This window comes from Astyanax mexicanus, chromosome 14 (genome assembly GCF_023375975.1).
Source record: "Astyanax mexicanus isolate ESR-SI-001 chromosome 14, AstMex3_surface, whole genome shotgun sequence".
NCBI lineage: Eukaryota > Metazoa > Chordata > Actinopteri > Characiformes > Acestrorhamphidae > Astyanax > Astyanax mexicanus.
In genome coordinates this window covers 17,159,293-17,179,863 of record NC_064421.1, presented here as the reverse complement: position 1 = coordinate 17,179,863, position 20,571 = coordinate 17,159,293, and the positions used below count along the sequence as shown (strand labels likewise).

General features: G+C 38.0%; 1 protein-coding gene across 3 annotated transcripts in view; it reads right to left on the bottom strand.

Annotated features, from left to right (window-relative positions):
- Window positions 1–1,605: 1,605 nt before the first annotated feature.
- Window positions 1,606–20,571, bottom strand: part of runx2a (RUNX family transcription factor 2a) — a 73,527-nt gene continuing 54,561 nt past the window's right edge. For 2 of the 3 annotated variants that reach the window (XM_049463554.1, XM_049463556.1), the window contains 3 exons: window positions 17,873–18,049; window positions 14,743–14,904; window positions 1,606–7,634 (listed from right to left, as the gene is read on the bottom strand). In XM_049463554.1, the coding sequence (XP_049319511.1) occupies window positions 7,138–7,634; window positions 14,743–14,904; window positions 17,873–18,049 (836 nt within the window). In that variant the 3' untranslated portion in view covers window positions 1,606–7,137. The remainder of the gene's footprint in view (window positions 7,635–14,742; window positions 14,905–17,872; window positions 18,050–20,571) is intronic. The other variant, XM_049463555.1, reaches the window with a different exon arrangement.

Here is a 20,571-nt window from a genome sequence, read left to right as displayed (position 1 = left end):
GATTTACTGAATTTGTGTTTACCTAATTTGATAACTTGATTTAGATAAATTTAATTTAATTACATGTTCCCAACTACATCGTTCAAAATTTTTTTTCAGTGTAGCCAGACATGTTTGGATAAGCCCTCCTTCAACAAACAGACTGGAAGAACATCAACATGGCCTTCCGTCTATTTTTACCAAAACCTGAGCTGAGCAGTGGGCCAGTGGCAGGTCAAGGCCAAAATCTGATTGGCCTCAGAAATGTGTGAAAAGGCAGATTTGTCAGACTGGGAATGTTAATGTAAAACCCAGATCTGATGTGCTCCTGTTCCTCACAAAGGGCAAAGCCTTCCACCAAACTCTGCACCAAACAACAAAACGCTTCAGTTCAGTTCAACGAGCTGTTGGCCGCAAAAAGTCAGCTGCTGATTTGACTGAGACTGTAATGTGGACGTGCGTTCAGAACTAATCGTGACTTATGAGACGGCGAGTGTCTGAACTAAAGACTGCTGAGGCAGCAGTGCATGTGAATGTTACTTTGCTAGATGACCATATGGGGGTTTCCAAACGCTGCTCTACAGTCCTGCATGGTACACAGCAGCAGTGCAGAGCCTGGGGGCATGTTATTCTAACCGTAACTCAGTAAAAGCCAGTTGAAGTGGTTTCTCTTACTCCCTTTGGTGATTCCAACACAAGTTCATTTTTCTGAGGAAGCACCTGCTGTAGAGTCACAATTAGAGCTGCTGCAGAATTCTGCAATTGAAAAAGGTAGAGGATGAAATAAATCATAAAGACAGAGGGGCATGAAGGAGTGGCCTGCTGGCCGGATTTAGTGCAGCCTTGTCACTTCACCAAGACCTGTGTGCTTAAAATTCTCTAGAAGTCATTATCACAAAACTGCTTTATGGCTTTAGACTTTTCCCATTTTATATTTATTTTATATAATATTTTAGATTTATATTTTCCATTCATGCATCCACCCTGTGATGGCAGAATAATGAAAGTGTGGAAAATGATAGGAAAATTGCCATTTGATGAAAGCATATACTAACATATGCTAACATATTGAATTATTTCTGGTGACCTTTCAAAGAAGCAGCAGTCCATATTATTTTGTTTTTAAACTGAAAGCAGAAGCATTTTTGAGTGGAGAAGGAATAAAATATTGTGTTTAATGGTATCAGTGTGCTGAAACGACCATCCCTGCTAAGTCTAACACATTCATTCTAAATACTGGGGTGTCGGGCCATGCGTCTTTATGTACTTACGTCACGTGTACAGCCTCTAAAAGAGGATCCGGCTCAGTTTTACTGAACACGAGTGGCTGGTGGAGCAATGGAGACTTCAGAAGGAGAAACTCAGAGCTCAGTAGCTCCTTCACTCATAGTAAAAACAAAGTGTGTAATTAAAGTGAAATTTCTGACTGAGCACGCTCTCTCTCTTTGACTGAACATAACCTGGAATCAGATTCATCCGCTCTAAAAGAAGACAGCATCACTCCCGCCCAGTTTAAAATGATTCTTCCGCATGCTTGGTGCAATTACCCATTCTCACCAGAGAGGGCCATTAAAATGAATATGCTGCAATTAGAAAAGGGAAAAATAGGGAAATATAGACCACATATTTTAACAAAATGCAGTTTTTATTCTCCAAGACCAATGATACAATCATTAGAAATGTTTGAAAATCTCACAATTTTTACAGGATTGTTAGTCCCACTGAAGCTGGTGAAAAGTCCACAAATAAAAGAGTCGAATTAATGAAACAACATGAACGAGACAGAAAACCAGGCACGGTGACTGACCAACCCGACATAAAGATCTGTACAGTATGTGCATGAAAAAGCAATGGTAAACAACATCAACGGAAACAGAAAATGTTCTGCAGCAGTTTACAAACGAAACATTTATGAAGATTATTCAAAAACATGGATATTCTTTCATCTATAAAAGTGTGGAACAGGTTTTTTTTCCAGAATATTACATACAAAACACTGCATCTGAGAGACCTTTCTAACCTGATTTAGAGCTAGAGTGCAACAACTCGAACACGCTGCTGAACTCTCTGAAGAACTGCCAAAAACATCTATATGTTCTGATGTAAAGGTGTTAATCTGCTAATGCTAATGCTTTAGACATAAGATTATTATTATGCGTTATGCATCTCCTCTGTGAGATCATCTACCCACCTCCCAGCCTGTCTGTAGGCCCAACTTTACATCCACAACATATCATCTCTTAATCTGAAAGGAGCTGAGTGTTTAATGAGTTACTGATGAAACTCAAGTACAGTAACCCCTGAAGAACTATGAACCTCAACCAACCAGACGTCTCCGTTTGGGCTGGATCTCACCCGCAAAAATGAAAAATTGTGGAGTTAAATTCGGCAGCGGATTTGCTGACCACAGCTCCTGATGAACATTACTCATGGGGCATTTCTAAAGCTCAGAATTCCTCAGCCACACATTCGTCAACTGCTTGACGCAAACCCTCGACCGTCTGTAATCGCTCGCACGACTTTGGCTCGGAGATGCAACCAAAAACATTTGGTTATTTAAAGACATACCAAGCTGAACTTTTGGTAATATTAAACACTGCCATAAAGCAGTTATTAGAAATATGTAATAACATGGTAACAGTGCACAGCTCTTTAAGTCGCAGTACTGTAAACATGTTCGCTCTTCTCACAGCCGAAAAAAAGGACAAGATTTTATAAAAGGAAGGAATCAAACTAAGGGGCGGATGCTGAAAAGCCATGTGATCACTCTGAGGTCTGTCTTTAATGAGGCTATGGTCAGACTGACAGTCCAAATCCAGTTTTAGACGTATTTAAATCGTATCCATGGTGATTTTTGATTGTCTGGACTGACAGAAACCACATGAAATATGATTTTTGCTAATCGAATCCAAACCTCATTTAGAGGTGGTTTGAAACTCGATTACAGTCAGATTTGTACAGATGCGTCTCAGTCTGAACACTCTGGTTAAGATAAAAAAAAACCCCCGAGCTCATTCACCTCTAATCAGAGAAGATTAGAGATCATCAGAAACACAGAGGAGCAATGTGGAAATAACTAGAATCAGCATCGTGCAGATACACTTACTACAGTATCTCCAGACACACAAAACTAATCTGATCACCTGCAAATACCAGTGCAGACAGTCATCCCATCAGATCTGATTTGAAAAACAATTAAATCCGATTCGCCTGTAGTCTGAACACAGCCTCAGTCTAACCCTCAGCCAGTCCACATTATGCTCTAATTAAAATACCCGACTATTATCAACATTATTATTATTATTGAGATTATTATTGTGCCCTACTGTAACATAAAACCACACCCACATCCACACACACACACAGAGCTGGATATCAATATTCAGTATTTTTATAAAACTGACCAAACTGTTTGAATAATACTGAATAACACAGAATTCCATGTCATTCAATACCAATTTCTAATAGTCAGTAGAAGTCTTTATCAGCATCAGAGAGCAAGTACACTTCCTGCTCCAAAATCTACAAAATTCAGAGCGGTCCGCAAGTTTTATCTGAGATCATACATATAATTAGCATCTAATTAACACAGAATGATATTTTGATACATAACTTATACAAAGATCAGCATTAACTTAATATTGTGTATGTCCCTCCTGTGACACCATAACAGATCTGACCATTTGTGGCAAGGACTGCACAAGACCTCTAAAATGATGAGTTGCTTTGATTTTACCAAATTTAAAACTTCTGGAATATAATCAAGCTGAACTGCTTCAGGAGTGGCATAAAGTTATTCAAAAGCAGTGTGTAAGACTGGTGGAGGAGAACATGCCAAGATTCATTAAAACTGTGATTGAAAACCAGGGTTATTCCACCAAATATTAATTTCTAAACTCTTAAAATTTTATGATTTTGAACTTGTTTTCTTTGCATTATTTGAGGTCTGAAAGCTCTCTCCATGTTTTTATTATTTTAGACATTTCTCATTTTCTGCAAATAAATGCTCTAAATGACAATATTTTTATTTGGAATTTGGGAGGAATGTTGTCTGTAGTTTATAGAATTAAACAACAATGTTTATTTTTCTCAAATATATATCTATAAATAGCAAAATCAGATAAATTGATTCAGAAACTGAAGTAGTCTCTTCATTTTTTCAGAGCTATAGATACCAGATAACATTTTATCTTCATTTTGAATAGCTTTTTTTCAATAAGGAGTGGAGTGTTTACAGCACGTTCAATAGCATCCAACACATTTTAATGTGAACAAGCATTGTCCTGTTGAAATGGTGCACTGGAGTGGGAATTAAAAAAAGCTAGGGCCACTGGTTGCAGGACCAATTTCACTGTATCATTGTAAACTAATTATTATCATTATCAGTACCAATAAAATATTTGAATAACATCCAGCCCTACACACACACGCACACAAACCAAAATATTGATTGTTTTAGATTATGTACAGTATATTATTTAACTTGCTCCTGTTTTCATGACCTTGTGTGTTTAATGTACCAATGTTCTGCTAAAGGTCTACAGACATGACATTTCAGCCTCATCTACCTTCCCTTTTCCTCATAGCATTTAGGCTTCATTCAAACTCCAAAAATTAAACAATAAGAAAATAACAAAGATGAAAAAGAAGTGCTTTGTTCCAGGTAAAACTAAGAGTAAAAGAAGAACAATTACATTGTTTTCCCAGGGTGCTGCCTGCAGCCTCTTAACTTACACTTTAACAATGAAGTACCACTTGTTGGATTCCAAAAAAACAACACATACAAATTCAAAGAGCTCAATTCAAACTCGTACAAAATCACACCATTACAAATATAAAACCGGTGACATTTTTTTTCGAAGATCTCTTTTCAGTAAGAAATCAATCTTGACACGCTGCGGATTGTCAATGAATAAATAAATTCACAATTAGAAACAGAAGTAATAGGTATTTTTGCAAATCATGCAATGCAAAATTATTAAGTACTTTTGATCAGCTGATTGTCTGATTGTATGTTCTAACATACATATGCTTTCTTACAAAAACTGGATTATGAAATATAACATCCAAGACTTCATATCTAGAAATTCCTCATTTTTTACCCTGATCAAGAATATCTGAAATAACTGTGCTACTAACTTTCCCTCACAACAGAACAAAGACACTGTGACTTCTGAGATGCACGGAAACACAGCTGAGATGCAAAGTCACTGGAAATCATTTCATAGTAACATCGTGTTTTTTTTTGCATAGCGTTCACCTGACTTCACCAGTACACAGTTAATGGTCCAGTTTAAGAATTCAAGGCTGATCATGAATCTTAGATGAATGTATGAATGCATGGATGTATGTATGTATGTATGTGCATGGAGGCTGTAGGACGAGGCTATAAAGCTGAAATATATGTACATATTGCGCTCGTGAGGGCGTGATTGATGTAAACTGCAGAGGAACATTAAGGGTAGTGTTAACAGGCAATCTCCATGAGAACACGGAAAAACTGAGAAAACTGAGGCGAGTGCTGCATGCGATTGGTCTTGCTTGTAGTCACTTAACAACATTAAATAAAAACAGTCATTTAAAATAAATTAAAACTCAATAAACATTGGATAACAAAGTCAGAAAAGAACTGAGAGTGGAATATGCCACATACTGTGTGTGGAAATAAATGATTCGCTCAGTTCAAGACTTGGGTCTTCGTATTTTTTTGTAAGTGGCACTCATTAATTAACCTGACTGGCCCTCTATAAATCATCTGTAGAGGAGCACTAAGCCACAAAAATACAGTTAATCTGAGGACAGAGTCTGACAACTTAGTCTCTTTCCTTCATTGTTTACATATCGGATATTTGATTGCTTTACAATAATAATAATAATAATAATAAAAACGACTTACTTAAATTACTAACGAGTAAATATACAGTTAAGTTAATAATCGTGCCCCAAAAATATTATTCAAGCGTATTCAAATTGTGTCCCTCTAACCGCTTTGCATAATTTAAGGTTTATATGGCTTATGTTGCTTCTTAACTCATATCAGACCATATCTGCTAGAATTTAATACATAAATTAAGACGATCCAAGGGCATATACATAGTCATCAGGTACAGTTTAAAATAGCTGACCTTTCACACATAAATTAAAACAAACAAAAAAGATTAAAAAAATGTTCAGTGTTACAAAAAAATGCAATGCTAAATTATACTGAGATAGTATGAAAATATTCTGTCAATAGCTTGGAAGACACGTACCTAATACAATAAAAGTCCTTTTATAGTATGCCAGTTCAATTCAGTGACTGATTGCTCGTACAGCTCGCACTGATTCTGCAGTGGAATGATGCCAGACAGCTTGAATAATGCCTTTACTCGTTCCCTGGAAAGGGTTGATGTGAAAGTGAAAGACTGTAATCAAAATACACTACTCTGTACACAACAACATTTTTTTAACCATCGCTCCTCACAAACATTGTGCTTTAGGAAGCAATTCCATAAAGACAGTTGTTACAGAAATTAGCTCTTGCACTATATCAGTGAATCTCAGTGCTGGTCCTGGAGTACTGCTTTCCAGTCAGTGTTGGTGTTTTTCTGCTGATCTGATTGTGGCCATTTTTGTTGTGCCACATTAAATCTCCCCAAACTAACCCAGCTAGTTATTAGGACTCCCTCTAGTAGTAGGCAGTTAATGCATTCAGAGGAAATCACTGATCCCTAGCAGATATCTCTGCTGGCCAGTATCACAACAGGATGCTCCTAGAGAGCTCAGCCAATTGTACTCGCTCTGGCTCTGGCTGCTGATGGCGAAGCTGCATAATCTGGGATTCTTAATCTGCTGATCCACTCAAAACCTTACAAAATTCAGTTGTATTGATTGTGAACTGATGCAATTTGATTGATAGTATTTTAAAGGCTATTTTTGTACAACCTATATTTTTGTCTATATTTGTCACACATTTGTGCATTTTTTTGCTTTTTAAAACATTAATCTGAATGAATTTGAGGCCAAATCAAAATGTTGTGAAAGATTTAAAACTGAAACTTGCAGATCAGTACACCAGAGTACACCAGGACCAGAGTTGAGAGCCCCTGCGCTACATCTTGGAGGTGAGCAGTGCTGTGTTGACCTGAGTGGAGCCTAGTCGCCCCAGTCAGGTCCTTCTCAATATGGCCGCCATACAGACTCGTCCATCCTGCCGCTTGTGCTGAGGACGGTCGGGGAGCTGCTGTGGCTGCCATCCGCCTCGCCCCCCTCAGTCTGAGTGGGCAGGTTGGGGTTGATCAGGGAGCTGCCCGTGGAGGCGCTAGTGCAGGGGGGCAGCATGCGGGAGGGGGAGCGATCGCCCCCCGGCACCATGGAGAACTGGTAAGACCCGGACGAGGTGCCGTAGTAAAGGTACGGGGTGCTGCTGGTCTGGAAGGGGCCGCTCTGGTTCTGGGTGGAGCCGGGGTAGGGGGGAGGAAGGTAGGTGTGGTAGTGGGTGGTGGTGGACATGCCCAGAGGCATGCCTGATGTGACCGGAGTGGGGGTGTAGGTGAAGGTGGTAGGATAGTGCATCCTGGGGCCGGAGAAGCGCGTCTCGGTGAGAGAGGACAGGCTGGGGAACTGGCGCTCGAACTGCCGAGGGTCGGCCGTGAAAGGGCTCAGATCAGACGTACCTGAAAAAGAAGAGAAATCTAAGATTACGGTTTCTTAACAAACTAGTCATTGTAATTTTGTACATTGGAAATCACAGTTAACACAAGCCTACTGTTAATTGACATGGATTATTTATAAGATATAAAGTGAGCTAGACTTCATAAAATACTAGACATAAAAATACATACATAAAATACTAGACATCTAATTGATACAACTGTATGCAAACCTTTTTTGTATGCAAAGACATGTAAAGAAATCACATTACAAAAAAACTTTCAACCAAATTAAATTTTTTATTACACTTTATTGGCACACTTGTACATTTTCTTGTACAATCAAGAATAATAACAATGAGTTCAAGAGAATGATGGATGATCACAGCCATCAAACCAAGCTGAACTGCTTGAATTTTTGCACCAGGAGGGGCATAAAGTTATCCAAAAGCAGTGTATAAGACTGGTGGAGGAGAACATGCCAAGATGCATGAAAACTGTGATTACAAACCAGGGTTATTCCACCAAATATTGATTTCTGAACTATTAAAAGTTTATGAATATGAACTTGTTTTCTTTGCATTATTTGAGGTCTGAAAGCTCTGCAGCTCATTTTCTGCAAACAAATGCTCTAAATAATAGGGGTGTGTTAAAAAAAATCGATTATTCGATTTAAATCGATCCTCATTTGAATGATCCGATATCGATTTATATAAACCCGAGATCGATCTTTATAACTAGCCCCTTTTCCCTGTGTATGCGTAGCTTTAACGTCTCGCGTAGATCTCGCGAGACCATCCTTTTTTTCCGAGCAGCGCGCTCTGGCTGGGGTGATCAGTTAAGCATGGCTGAAGCAGGAGTGCAGGCGCCCAAGAACCTGAAGGCAGACGTGTGGTTGCATTTTGGATTCAGAAGCTATGGCGGTAGGGAAGAGCTGGATAAAAGCAAAGCTGTGTGTAAACTGTGCAACAAGGAGCTGAAATATTGTGGAAATACCACAAATCTGAGAAATCATCTAACGCGACACCATCCTGATACTCAGAAAACGTCAGAACCCACACAAACTCCACTAGAGAAAGCATTTGCGATGAAACTACCTTCAAGTTCTCCTCGTGCTAAAAAAATATCTGAAGCTCTGGTAACATTTATATGTAAGGATATACAGTTCATAAGTGAGTGTTCATAATATAAACTAATATTTTAATAATGAAATTTGAGTGTTCCTTGTATAATTACATTTCATATTCAAACTACAATTTTTATGGTAACTGAAATTTCCCTAAATTAATCGATGTTGAATCGAGAATCGAATCGAATCGAAAATCGATTTGAAAATCGAATCGAGACCTTGTGAATCGGAATCGAATCGAACTGGGAAATCAGTGATGATACCCACCCCTACTAAATAACAATATTTTTTTAAGAGAAATGTGGTCAGTAGTTTATAGAATAAAACAACAATGTTCATTTAACTCAAACATACACCTATAAATAGGTATAAATAGTTTATAGAATAATAAACTATTTATCTCTATCACAATAGAGAAACTGATTCAGAAACTGAAGTGGTGTCTTATTTTTTCCAGAGCTGTATGTGAACATAAATATAGTCAAAAAGTAAAAAACAAAAAATGGAGACTTACAACAATGATATATATATATATATTTATGTGTATTGCATTTCTGCCATGTGTTTGTGATTTTCCAACATCAGAAGAAAAGTCAACTAAATAATAAGTCATAATCTAATCTAGTCAATGCAAAATATAAATGAAATACAATTTATCACATAGCTATGTAATTACTTGTATATTTTTATTAAGGGATCATCATAATAGACATAACCTGTTTGTACTAAGTATGAATATATTATCTGTGGGGTTGGTAAAAGCATTGTTGTAAATTACTCTGTATAAGAGCATCTTCTATATGTGCTAAATGTGAATATAAATGATAAGAAACTTGAAATTACATTAATAATTCTAAGCAGTGATCTGAAAAGCACATATATTTAAAAGCATAAATTACTATCACAAACTGTGGACAAACTAGCAGAGAGGACTGTTGTATCTATTGGTGATACTGTATCAGCTGAATGTCCTAACACCAAAAGTCCCAAAACAAAGTGTTTTTATTCTGTATATTCTGTATTCTGTATATTCTGTACCCAATACAGTGGAAAGCTAAAAAAAAACCCCATACATAGATAATTACTATCTCTGTTCCCTCTCATAAATTCACAACTTTACACACATAATCGATATAACACTGATCTAACCCAACAATTAATCTCCTATTTAACACCTATTTAATTCTCCATTATTATATAGCAAAAAATGTGTCTTATCTTTTAGTGTTTGTGTGTGATTTAATTTAATGCGTTCGTGTGTACGCACACATACATTTGTTAAAAACAAAACAAAAAAAAAAATCAAAGAAGGAATAAGTGCAGGATAAAGCAGGAGCACATATGGAAGCAGTTTGAGGGGAAAACAGTTTCCATGGGATGCATAATAAGCAGCTTCAGATGTGGTTGCACGTCTACGATTAGCCAGAGAGAAGGGCTGATCTGGTCTCTCAGACCCTCACTTGGCTTTTCTAAAAATTATAAACCACTAATGGGCTGCGGCTACCAAAGCGCCGCGCCAAAAGAGTGCAAATGCAGAAAAAGACTTCCCTGTGCCTCTTCCCTATCATCACCCAACTCTTCCCCCCATCCCACAGCCAGCTTTCTCTCCTTTCTCCTTTCTCTCACCTCCAGCTCACCATATAGACAATATAGACACAGATATAGAAATACATTGTGTAGTTCTGGGTGGTAGAACCAAAAATGTACATCACTATATGTGTTATGGTTTTGGTGGTTTCACAGTACGTTACTGGGTCTTTCTATAGGTTTACAGCATGGTATTTTATTTTCAAGTCTACATAAAATAAATAAAAAATGGTTCTAATGCTTAACGGTTCTAAGTATGCAATGTGGATATCTGAGTATACTCATCTTTTACACTTTTATTCAATTACATACTACATACTCAAAATTACTTTAGTAATGAATAGGGCTTCAACTAATGATTAATTCTGTAGTAAACTTATCTGATGTTTTTTTTTTAATTAGTCAATTAGTCGATTAGTCAATTAGTCGATTATCTGTGGTTGCTGTGGATATTTCTCCTGTTCCTAGCTTTCTCTGTTGCTTTCAAACTATAGGAACAGCTAAACGTGGGAATTAATGCCCTTCAAATGTCCAGAACATTGCCCTTTATATATGTAAAGTTCTGCTGTTTAGTGAGAAAATTGTAATCTGTTGTGTTTGTGCACATTACTCTTCCCCTATTGTGTTCCTGTCCTCAGTACTTTGTGTAGTGCTACAAATGAACATTTAAAGTCCACAAATTTTTATAATCGAACTGGTTGATTGGCTGAAGTGGCTCACAGAGCTGCTGGTCGAGAGCTCTCCTCCAGTGATCTTTACCTTGAGTTTTCTGAGTAGTGAATATTTTTTCTGACTCAAAAACTGAGTCATATATTGTATATATGACTGTAACACACGAACAATACATTGCATTGTGCATCCCCCCCTCTACATGGAGGTCTCTGGTCTTTTTTCTTCACAGCTGAACACTAATCTCTCTTATCTCTCATCTCTTTTTCTTATCTATTCCTCTGCTCTTCTCTGCATAAGCCTGATGTGGGGGTTCAGTAGGGTCACTTCCGCAGTGTCTTTACTGTCAGTGCAGTGTGTGTGTGTGTGTGTGTGTGTGTGTGTGTTGCTGGAGAGATGCAGCCCCGCTGTCTGCAGGCCTTTGAGTGACGGGTTGGCATGTATATGAGAACATGTGTGGCCAATTATACGCACATTGGGTCCGTGCGTTATCAGCTCTCTGCCTTTTCAGATCTAGCAGGAAATACTAGGCAGAGGACAATGCTAAAGAGAGGAGCTCATGAATCAAATCACCTAATATATCTCTTTCACATCCGTATAGTGACCCTGTCACAGACAGTCACATTTCCTTTTCTTTTTAATAAGAAAGTTTCAATTACTCTGCTAACTCTGTTCATAATAGAGTCTTCACTGAAATGCACTTGAATATGCATTTATATATAGTATATATATATGTTGCCTGATCAAGCATCTGGTGAAAATTATTTTCTGTTAATATGTTCAAGTGCTTGACATGACATTTCATTTGTGTTTTATTGTGTTTACAGTACATTAAATAAAACAAATAAATGTTTTTTCTTACAAAATAAACCAGGTATCCCCTAAACTGTTATTAATAAAGCAGATTAAACAGATATTTAGTCTTAAAACTAAAAGAGAGGCTGGAAATTGGCCATGTAAATTATATTAATTTTAACTAGCTTGATTAGTTTGATACGCATGTATAGTAGGAAAGGCTATTAGAAAACAATGGCAATTTAATGGTTCATACTGTGAGTGTATAGAAACAATATTTACGTTAAATTAAAAAAAAATGAACCTAAAACTATGCTTAGAAGTGACTCAAATAAGATTTATTTTTGATTTAAAGTGATACAGATCTGATTGAGGATATGGCAATCAGTTTTTTTTATATATTTGAGTCACTTTCATGTATGGTTATGTTTCTTAGATCAGATATACATCTAATTTGTGGGCATGCAACATAAATGTGAACGATGAGATCGAATTTCACGTGTTTTTTGTCTGTACAAGTGTGCCTGCCTGCCTTTTGTGCTGAATTTTGTCCTTCTAGTCATATTTGTCCTTCTGTCTTGTCTTGTCTTGTCCTGTCCTGTACTCTTCTATCCTATCCTAACTATCAACAGTAAAATTAAGACACAATACCGGCAGTGCAGCAAAACAACAGAGACGCCATGCATATGCAGGTGTATTGGGTCAATGTTACTTTAAAAAATGATCTGTAACGGAATATGGTGGGATTGTGCTCCTTGAGGGTAACGGAGAAATATAGCAGTAGTAGCCTTGGGGAAACAAGCTGTATGAACTTTGTACACTTGTATCCTGATAAAAGGATAAAAGGTACAGCATTTTGTCTGAGAATGCATGTGTAAATCACCTTAAGGTACATGTCCAGCTATGCTGTAAAACAGACATGGCCACTGGCAAACCAAATTCCTTTAATGAGAAATTTGCTGAGTTCTGATACTGTAAAAAATACACTAATTAACACAGCATTAATAAATCATTTCTAACGTATTCTCCTGTGTCTGTCCTTCACCTCATCAGTCACTAGGTCTGAGGCTTTGCTTTGGGGTAGGAGTAAAGAGGCTGAGTGAAACATGACCCTCGCGAGGTGGAAAAGAATAGCAGTGCAGGACGGGACGGCACGGCAGCTGCTCGGAGTGAACTGCGCCGGGACGTCCCCTCCCGGCAGAGGGACATTCACAGCCTATCAAAGGAAGAATAGAGGGCGTTTGGACCAAGAGGTGCGTGTGTCTCTTTGAGGAAAGAACAAAGGCTGACATCTCCGAGATGAAAGGGGGGTGAAATCTAAACTAATCAAACCCAACAAGGCAGCTGGCCTGGGTTCAAAAAGCAGGCAGTGAACAGCCACACTGAGGAGTCATTTAAACTTTCACGTTTAGCCCGGGCTCAAAGAAAACAGTTAGGGTGGGGAGCCAGAGGGGAGAAAAGTTCAAAAACAACCTGGCAAAGAGTCAAACAGGTGTATCGAAGGAGACGTTCATGCTGCAGTGTTTGTTTCTAGCACAGGGGTTTAGAAAACGTGGCGCTTGTTCGCTTAATAAAGGCGCAGGGCACACAGATCTTTTCCACTCGCAGAGCTTAAAGTCTTTACAGCCTTCACCTATTGAGGTGTATGAGTCAGAAACTCTATTCTGTTTTATTGTTCCTTTTAAAGCGCGTTCAAAGGGACTTTTCTCAAGTTCAAAGGCTCAAACGGAGGGGATGGGGGCACAGAGAGATATACTTTCATATTCTCTCTATTTTTAAGATATTTGCCCGTGGGCACGCTTTTCATGCAACAAAATGCTTACTAAGCAAAAAAAAAAGAGAGGCTGGAAAAAATCTGCTTTGATTTGACTTCAGTGGAGCGAGGAAAAGAAAGGGAGAAAGAGAGAGAGAGAGAGAGAGAGAGAGAGAGAGACTGGGAGGAACATTTTGACGAAACTTCAGAGCTAATGTGATCATTTAAGTAAGAAAATACCTGGATAGAAACAGAACCACACACACATACCTGAACCTGACACTCAAAACACACTATACACACAAATACCACAACATCTCTCATTAGTGCTGGTGATTTGACCTCAAATCAGTATCATGATTAGGCCTGTCTCAAGAGTTATATGAGTGATTTATATATATATATATATATATATATATATATATATATATATATATATATATATATATATATATATATACTGGACATAAACTCATTCATTTTAGCTGAACTCAATGTTAGCAATTATGTTTACTTATTGAAAGGAGAAAATTAATGTAATGCCAGTAAGACATTATGTTGACGGACGATGCTTAAATAAAGTTTTTATTTGATTCATCTTTTATTTATTTAAAAATTTATTATAATTTTTGAATCTATTACAATTGTACCAATGTTGCAATATTCTTAATACTTAAAAGTTTAAAATAAATAAATAATTTTTATACCAGTGGCATAAAATGGGTCTAAAAATGACAATATCATTTGTTTCAATTATTTCTGTTACAGTATAACATAAAAAAAAATCTCGTCAGACCTAGTCACAATTGATTATGATTAATTCATAAATATTTTAATAAAAATGGACGAGGCATTTTTATTGGTAGAAGCTGTTTGAGTTGCTCTGCTGGTTTTGTGTTTGAGTTCTTTTTTATATTGCTTAAATTTCTCATGTCAGCTGGAAGGGGTGGAGTCACATGACTCTACATGAGATAGTATGGAGATGGTATCAACAGGACTTAAAAACCATATAACCATTATGTTTTATATGAAATTCTAATTTGGGTTAGGCCATGCCAAAACACATCACATCTAAACATCTACACATCTACAGAAGATTCTGGCAGTGTTTGCAGGGCAGGCTGAACTCGGTGTGTATGCTGCTGTAGTTGAGTGCGGGTGGCTTGCTGGGGTGTGTGTGTGTGTGTGGGTGTATTTACCTGAGAGGCGCCTTGGCACATCGTTGATGGCGGGCAGGCCTGTGGCTCGGGTGGAGGACAGCGGGGTGGTGGAGTGGATGGAGGGAGAAGTCATCTGGCTCAGGTAGGGTGTGTAGGGCTGCTCGTACGACCAGGGTGGAGACGACTGGGCCTGCCGTGGGTCTGCAACAACAACAGGTACAGCATATTTAGAAAAATGGAAAGCAATAAAAGCCATGGAAGGCATACAAAAAGTTTAGACAAGATATTTGATATTTTGTTTTTAGCTTCAGTAGAAGTTACAATAGACTCTCTACAATGGCTTTTATATTTTATATTATATTTTATTCACATTCATTATATTTCGTTATATTTTATTCATATTCATAATAAAGTTAACCTTTACTCATACAGTGTCAGAAAAACAAAAGGTCTATTTGAGGACGTAGGTCTGTAGAATTTCCAGTAGTAATTGGTGGCATACATGCTTATATTATGTAGTGAGCCCCAGATACTAAGTGGTGACCACCAGATACGTTATACTATTATTTTATGAAGTGAGCAACATATTATGTCATATAATATAATGTGGACAGCACCAAATGCTATGTGGAGAGCAACAGAAATGGTGTGGTGAGTACTAGATACTATGTTGACAGCACAAGATTCTATGTGGAGAGCACCACATAATATGTATTGAGCACCAGATTCTAAGTCGTGGGCACCTGGTACTTTGTAGTGAGCACCTGATTCTAAGCAGTGAGCACCAGGTACTTTGTAGTGAGCACCAGATACTAAGTGGTAAGCACCAGATACAATGTGGCCCACTGCATAGTTTTTTTTCTATTAGTATCTGGTGCTCTTTACATAGTGTCACAGTATCTGGTGAGCACCAGTTCTTTAGGCAAAAAAAATAATAAAGAAAATGTACGCCATGTCCCTTCAGGGGCTCCGTAGAAACCCATGATATCTTGTGCTTCCTGCAGTGAGAACATCTGCACAATTCCAGTAAACGTAAGCCTGCAGCCTGCTGAAACCCCTCTCACTGTTTTCCGCTTTAATGAAGTGTTTTTATTACTAGACCCAAACAAGGCTGACAGAATTCAAATACTGGCTCAGATAAAGTCTAGAAATATATGATCAGCACCTCCACAAGCTTTTCCTGGCACTCTCTGAGAATAAAGGTGAGGCTGAAGTAGAAGCACTCAGTATGCAAATAGTTTAATAGCAACAATGTGACGAGCGAGCCAAGAATGTCTTCCTGTTTGCTTTCCACATTCATCTGGTAAACACAGCGTCTGCTCCGACAAGCTACGGACTGGAGGGCATCCAACTAAATGGTAAACATTTGCATTTAGCTCTGAAGTCGAACGAGCGTGGAAAGAGTCCAGCTAGAACATGCCAAAGCGCAGAAGGAAGTAACAGTCAAATATTTTGACAAAGGTAATAGAATTAAGGTGATGTTATCAGGCAAATCCAGCGAGGAGCTCATTAAGGGTGACATGATCAGATGAAACAGTGTGGAGTATACATAACCCGCAATAAGCGTTACATTTTGTAGTGCTTTTTATCTTTTTAGTGGATACTCAACGCTAACAACTCTAAAGCATATAGAAGCATTTCTTAGCTAAGTGGCTTTCCACTGAAAAAAAAAGTCCCAAGATTCATTTCATAAGCCTTCGCTTAATCAGATGTTTCCCACCCTTCACAATGTCTCATTTCTTCCACAGAAGTCTTTCATCTTCGTGTCCTAGACTCCTAATCCTTATGTCTGCACAGCAAATTCAACAAAGAGCTACTTTGGTGAAATATTGAATTTGCACAGGCTGACTGCATTACCCCAAATGGAAACACTTAGCCGAAATGTGTTTGTCTCTTTGGTTTGCTCTTTATTTGTGCGAGGCTAATGAAGCTAACATGCAATAGAAGCTTATAACCACTAGTATTATAACCACTAGTCATAATGTTGTGCAAACAACTTAACAACATAAACCTTAACACACTTGACTGAATTTGTTAAGTAATCTTAAATACACAAATACATCGAACCTAAATAAAACATCAGCAAATTTAAAGTCTTCATTGCGGCCATTTTTCTCAATTTGCTATAATTTTACATTCAGTTGAATATCTATTAAATGCAACTGAACCCTAAGTTGAGTGTACATGATTCTCTGTGTAACCTAAGCCTCTACTCTCTGTGTAACTTTAACCTTAAGCCTCAAGGCTAAACGTCAACCCTTAAACCTAAGCCTAACCCTATTCTTAACCTTGAATCAACCCCAAAAACTCTAACCTTAACCCAAATCTTTAATTTAATCCTAACCCTAATCCTAAAATGAACCTTAAATCTAACCATGGACCCAATCCTAAAAGCATATGGTGTGTTCAGTTTAAGTGTAGGATTACATTCAATAAACAATTAATCATTTACTCTCTAAGAGTTTGGCCACATTTATTGGACATTTAATTTAACACTAATGTTAAGTGAACATCTACAAGACATCTTCCATGGACCATCCAAGTAAAGTGCTACTGTTAATTTCCATATATTTCACTTTCATATAGTGCTAGTAATTATTGTAAAAAGACTGTATATATGATTTATGAGGTATACAGTCTGCCTAATGCTAACTGTACTAAACTACAGCAATACATACTATTTTTCAGTTGTCTTGCTAAGGGACAGCACTTTAGATAAAGGTACAGAAATAATTGTGAAAAAAAATATTTCCTTTATCTGTAACAATCAGTATTATATGACTTTTATATAGGATAATGATGGTAATGATGATAATTATTATTATGATGTAGGCCTGTCACAATAGTCACATGACCCTTATATTGATCTTGATAGTGTCTGTTATGGAGACCCTGTTCATGTCAATTAGCTGGTATGTTGGCATGATTTAAAAACAGTGTTTATTTAGGGTTTAATTATTGAGAATATTAATATATTCACTGCTCTTTAAAATATAACTGCTATTATATATTATCATTAGCTGTATCAAAAGTGTCTTAGACATAATTTTGTGGATAATATAACATTCGATCACTTATCCAAACGCTTATCGTGACAGGCCTAGCTGAGCTAAAGGTGGAGTTTGAGAGCTGGTTTAGCACTGAGCACTGGCCCTCCTTTCTCCTGTACCTGAGATTTGTGTTTGTCCCTGCGGGCTGAAAGAGTTGGCAGCAGTGTTGAGAGAGGGCCGGGGGCTCTGCGTTGGCACGGCGACCCTCATGGTGGTCTGGCGGAGGCGTTCCAGCTCGCTTAGGCGCTCCGAGAACAGCCCGGGCTTGGGAGGGTCCTCCAGCTTCTGCCTGTGTCCTACCAAAGCAAGCAAAGCTAAGCATTACTGCGTCTGAGCCAGACTTTACTGGAATCAGAGGTGGGGACACAACAAGCCTCTACGTTTACCAGATCCACGTTGCGTAAGAGCATGGAAGGAATCAGAATGGCTGGAAAAACAGGGAGAGTGATCTGACGGCTGCATAGTTTTTACTCGGAGCTTGGCACGACGGTGTTTAACCGAAGACTGGCGATTAAATGGCTCAGAGGCTCCGTTATCAGAAACATCACTGCATTTAATGTGTCACGGGAGGGAAATGAGCCGGATTTAAAAAGGAGAGTCATCCTGTAATAAAGCCACGCTAGCGGCCAGTCACGCTATGAACACTTCCAGCCTCAGCCCAGGCCACTCACACCTTCCCTGGTGGGTGTACTGTACATATACATGAGTGTACTGACAACACACCTCTATTTTCCAAATTCCAAATAAAAATATTGTCATTTAGAGCATTTATTTGCAGAAAATGAGAAATGGCTGAACTAACAAAAAAGATGCAGAGCTCTTAGACTTCAAATAATGCAAAGAAAACAAGTTCATATTCATAAAGTTTTAAGAGTTCAGAAATCAATATTTGGTGGAATAACCCTGGCATGTTCTCCTCCACCAGTCTTACACACTGCTTTTGTATAACTTTATGCCACTTCTGGTGCAAAAAATCAAGCAGTTCAGCTTGGTTTGATGGCTTGTGATCGTTCATCTTCCTCTTGATTATATTCCAGAGGTTTTCAATTTGGTTCAATCAAAAAAAGTGATCTCTTATTTTTGTATGTATGTTCTGGATGTTCTTCATAATTAAAAGTTCACTGCTTTTTAAAATGCATTACAATCACGCTATGAACACTTCCAACCTCAGCCCAGGCCACACACAACTTCCCTGGTGGGTGTACTTTACATCTATGAGTGTACAGACAACACACCCCATTGAACCCCCTATCGAATGCAGTAAAAGGCTATACAAATGGAATTACACTGGAGCCCAGCCTTTGTGTCAATACAGGAGAAGAATACAGTTTAAAGCGAGGACTTTTTAAGTCTTTCTCTGTGTGTGTGTGTGTGTGTTTTCTCTGTTCAGTCAGAAAGTGCCTGTCTGTCTGTCTCGCCCTGCTCGGCTCCCCCGAATGGCTGTAAAGTAAATATCAAACAGAAGAAAAGAGAAACTCCTGCTGAAGCTTGGCAGCGCTCCAGCTGGCACAGTTCGGGGCCAGCTACCTCCAACCTTGCAAAACCTGATTGTGCTCCAGAGCTAAGCTGAGCAAACAGCACTTTGTGAGAAGGAGTCCTCATTCAGAGGTTAATCTGCACCTAAGAGCCGCTCCGCATCCCGCACGGGAGCGTAATCCCTCAGAGTATTCCCCGCACATGTGGGAGGGGGTGGGGACGGGGGAATGTAATAAATACACGCCCCTCTCCGCTGCCACTGAAAAGGGGAACCAGTTTAATTTCATTTAGGCCGGGGCTGAATGGACGAATGAATACACCTCTGTGTCTATGTGGAACTAGAGGGGCTTACGTGCGACGTGAAATAGTATCTGCCAATATGCTCGCCACGTTGAGTTTTATTAGACGTATAAAATCATTGAGGGTGTAATGCTTCTTGTTCCATAAATATCAACACGGGATGCGCCACACAAACCTGCCATTGTATCACTGAATAGGACAGTCATTCCTCGTCACCATGAGGCAGCGACTCGCGAAGGTGATGGACGGACGCTGCAGTAAGCATGCTGACGCATAAACCCAGTGTTGCTCTTCTCTGAAGTATCCTCTATACTTTAATTCAAATGGAATGATATATATTATCATACTATAAATCTGCAAATGATAGCGCATTTCTATTGGTCATTCTAACAGAAATTTCTGTTAATTTCCACTTATTCCACTCGTTTAAACAAGATTTATTCTGCTGTTTAATGTGAAAACATACAATTGTACAAAAATATAAAGTCAAGTTTAATATATCAGTTGTTTTTTTAAATAGACTGTGTCAAAGATTTCATGTTTAATAACCCAATCAGAATAAAATCTGTTCACACTTCTGATTATGTTGATAATAAAAGATAATAAAAAAAATTCTACTCCTGTAAGTTACAATGTTAGAGACACAATTTATGTATGACAGCAATTGTATAGTTAAATATAAGTATATATGAGTACAGTGTGCCCACAATATAAAGTGTATCATGGTATAGTATGGTAGTATCATTTTTTTTTTAAATATTAATAATGCCATCAGTGCTTAAAAAATATTGACCCAAATGTACATTTCATCCATATAAAGAGTGTAATTAGTCTAGCTTAACTGGATAAAGGATATGACATTATGAATCAAAATTACTGCACTCATGATGCATTTTCACTGTGATCATATGTATTGAAATACTAAATACTGTGTATCTTGAACATTTTTTAGAAATACCGTGATATAATGATAATGCTTTTTTCCACATTGCCCAGCCCTAACATATAATGATAAAAATAATCCTATTACCCACCCCAGTTA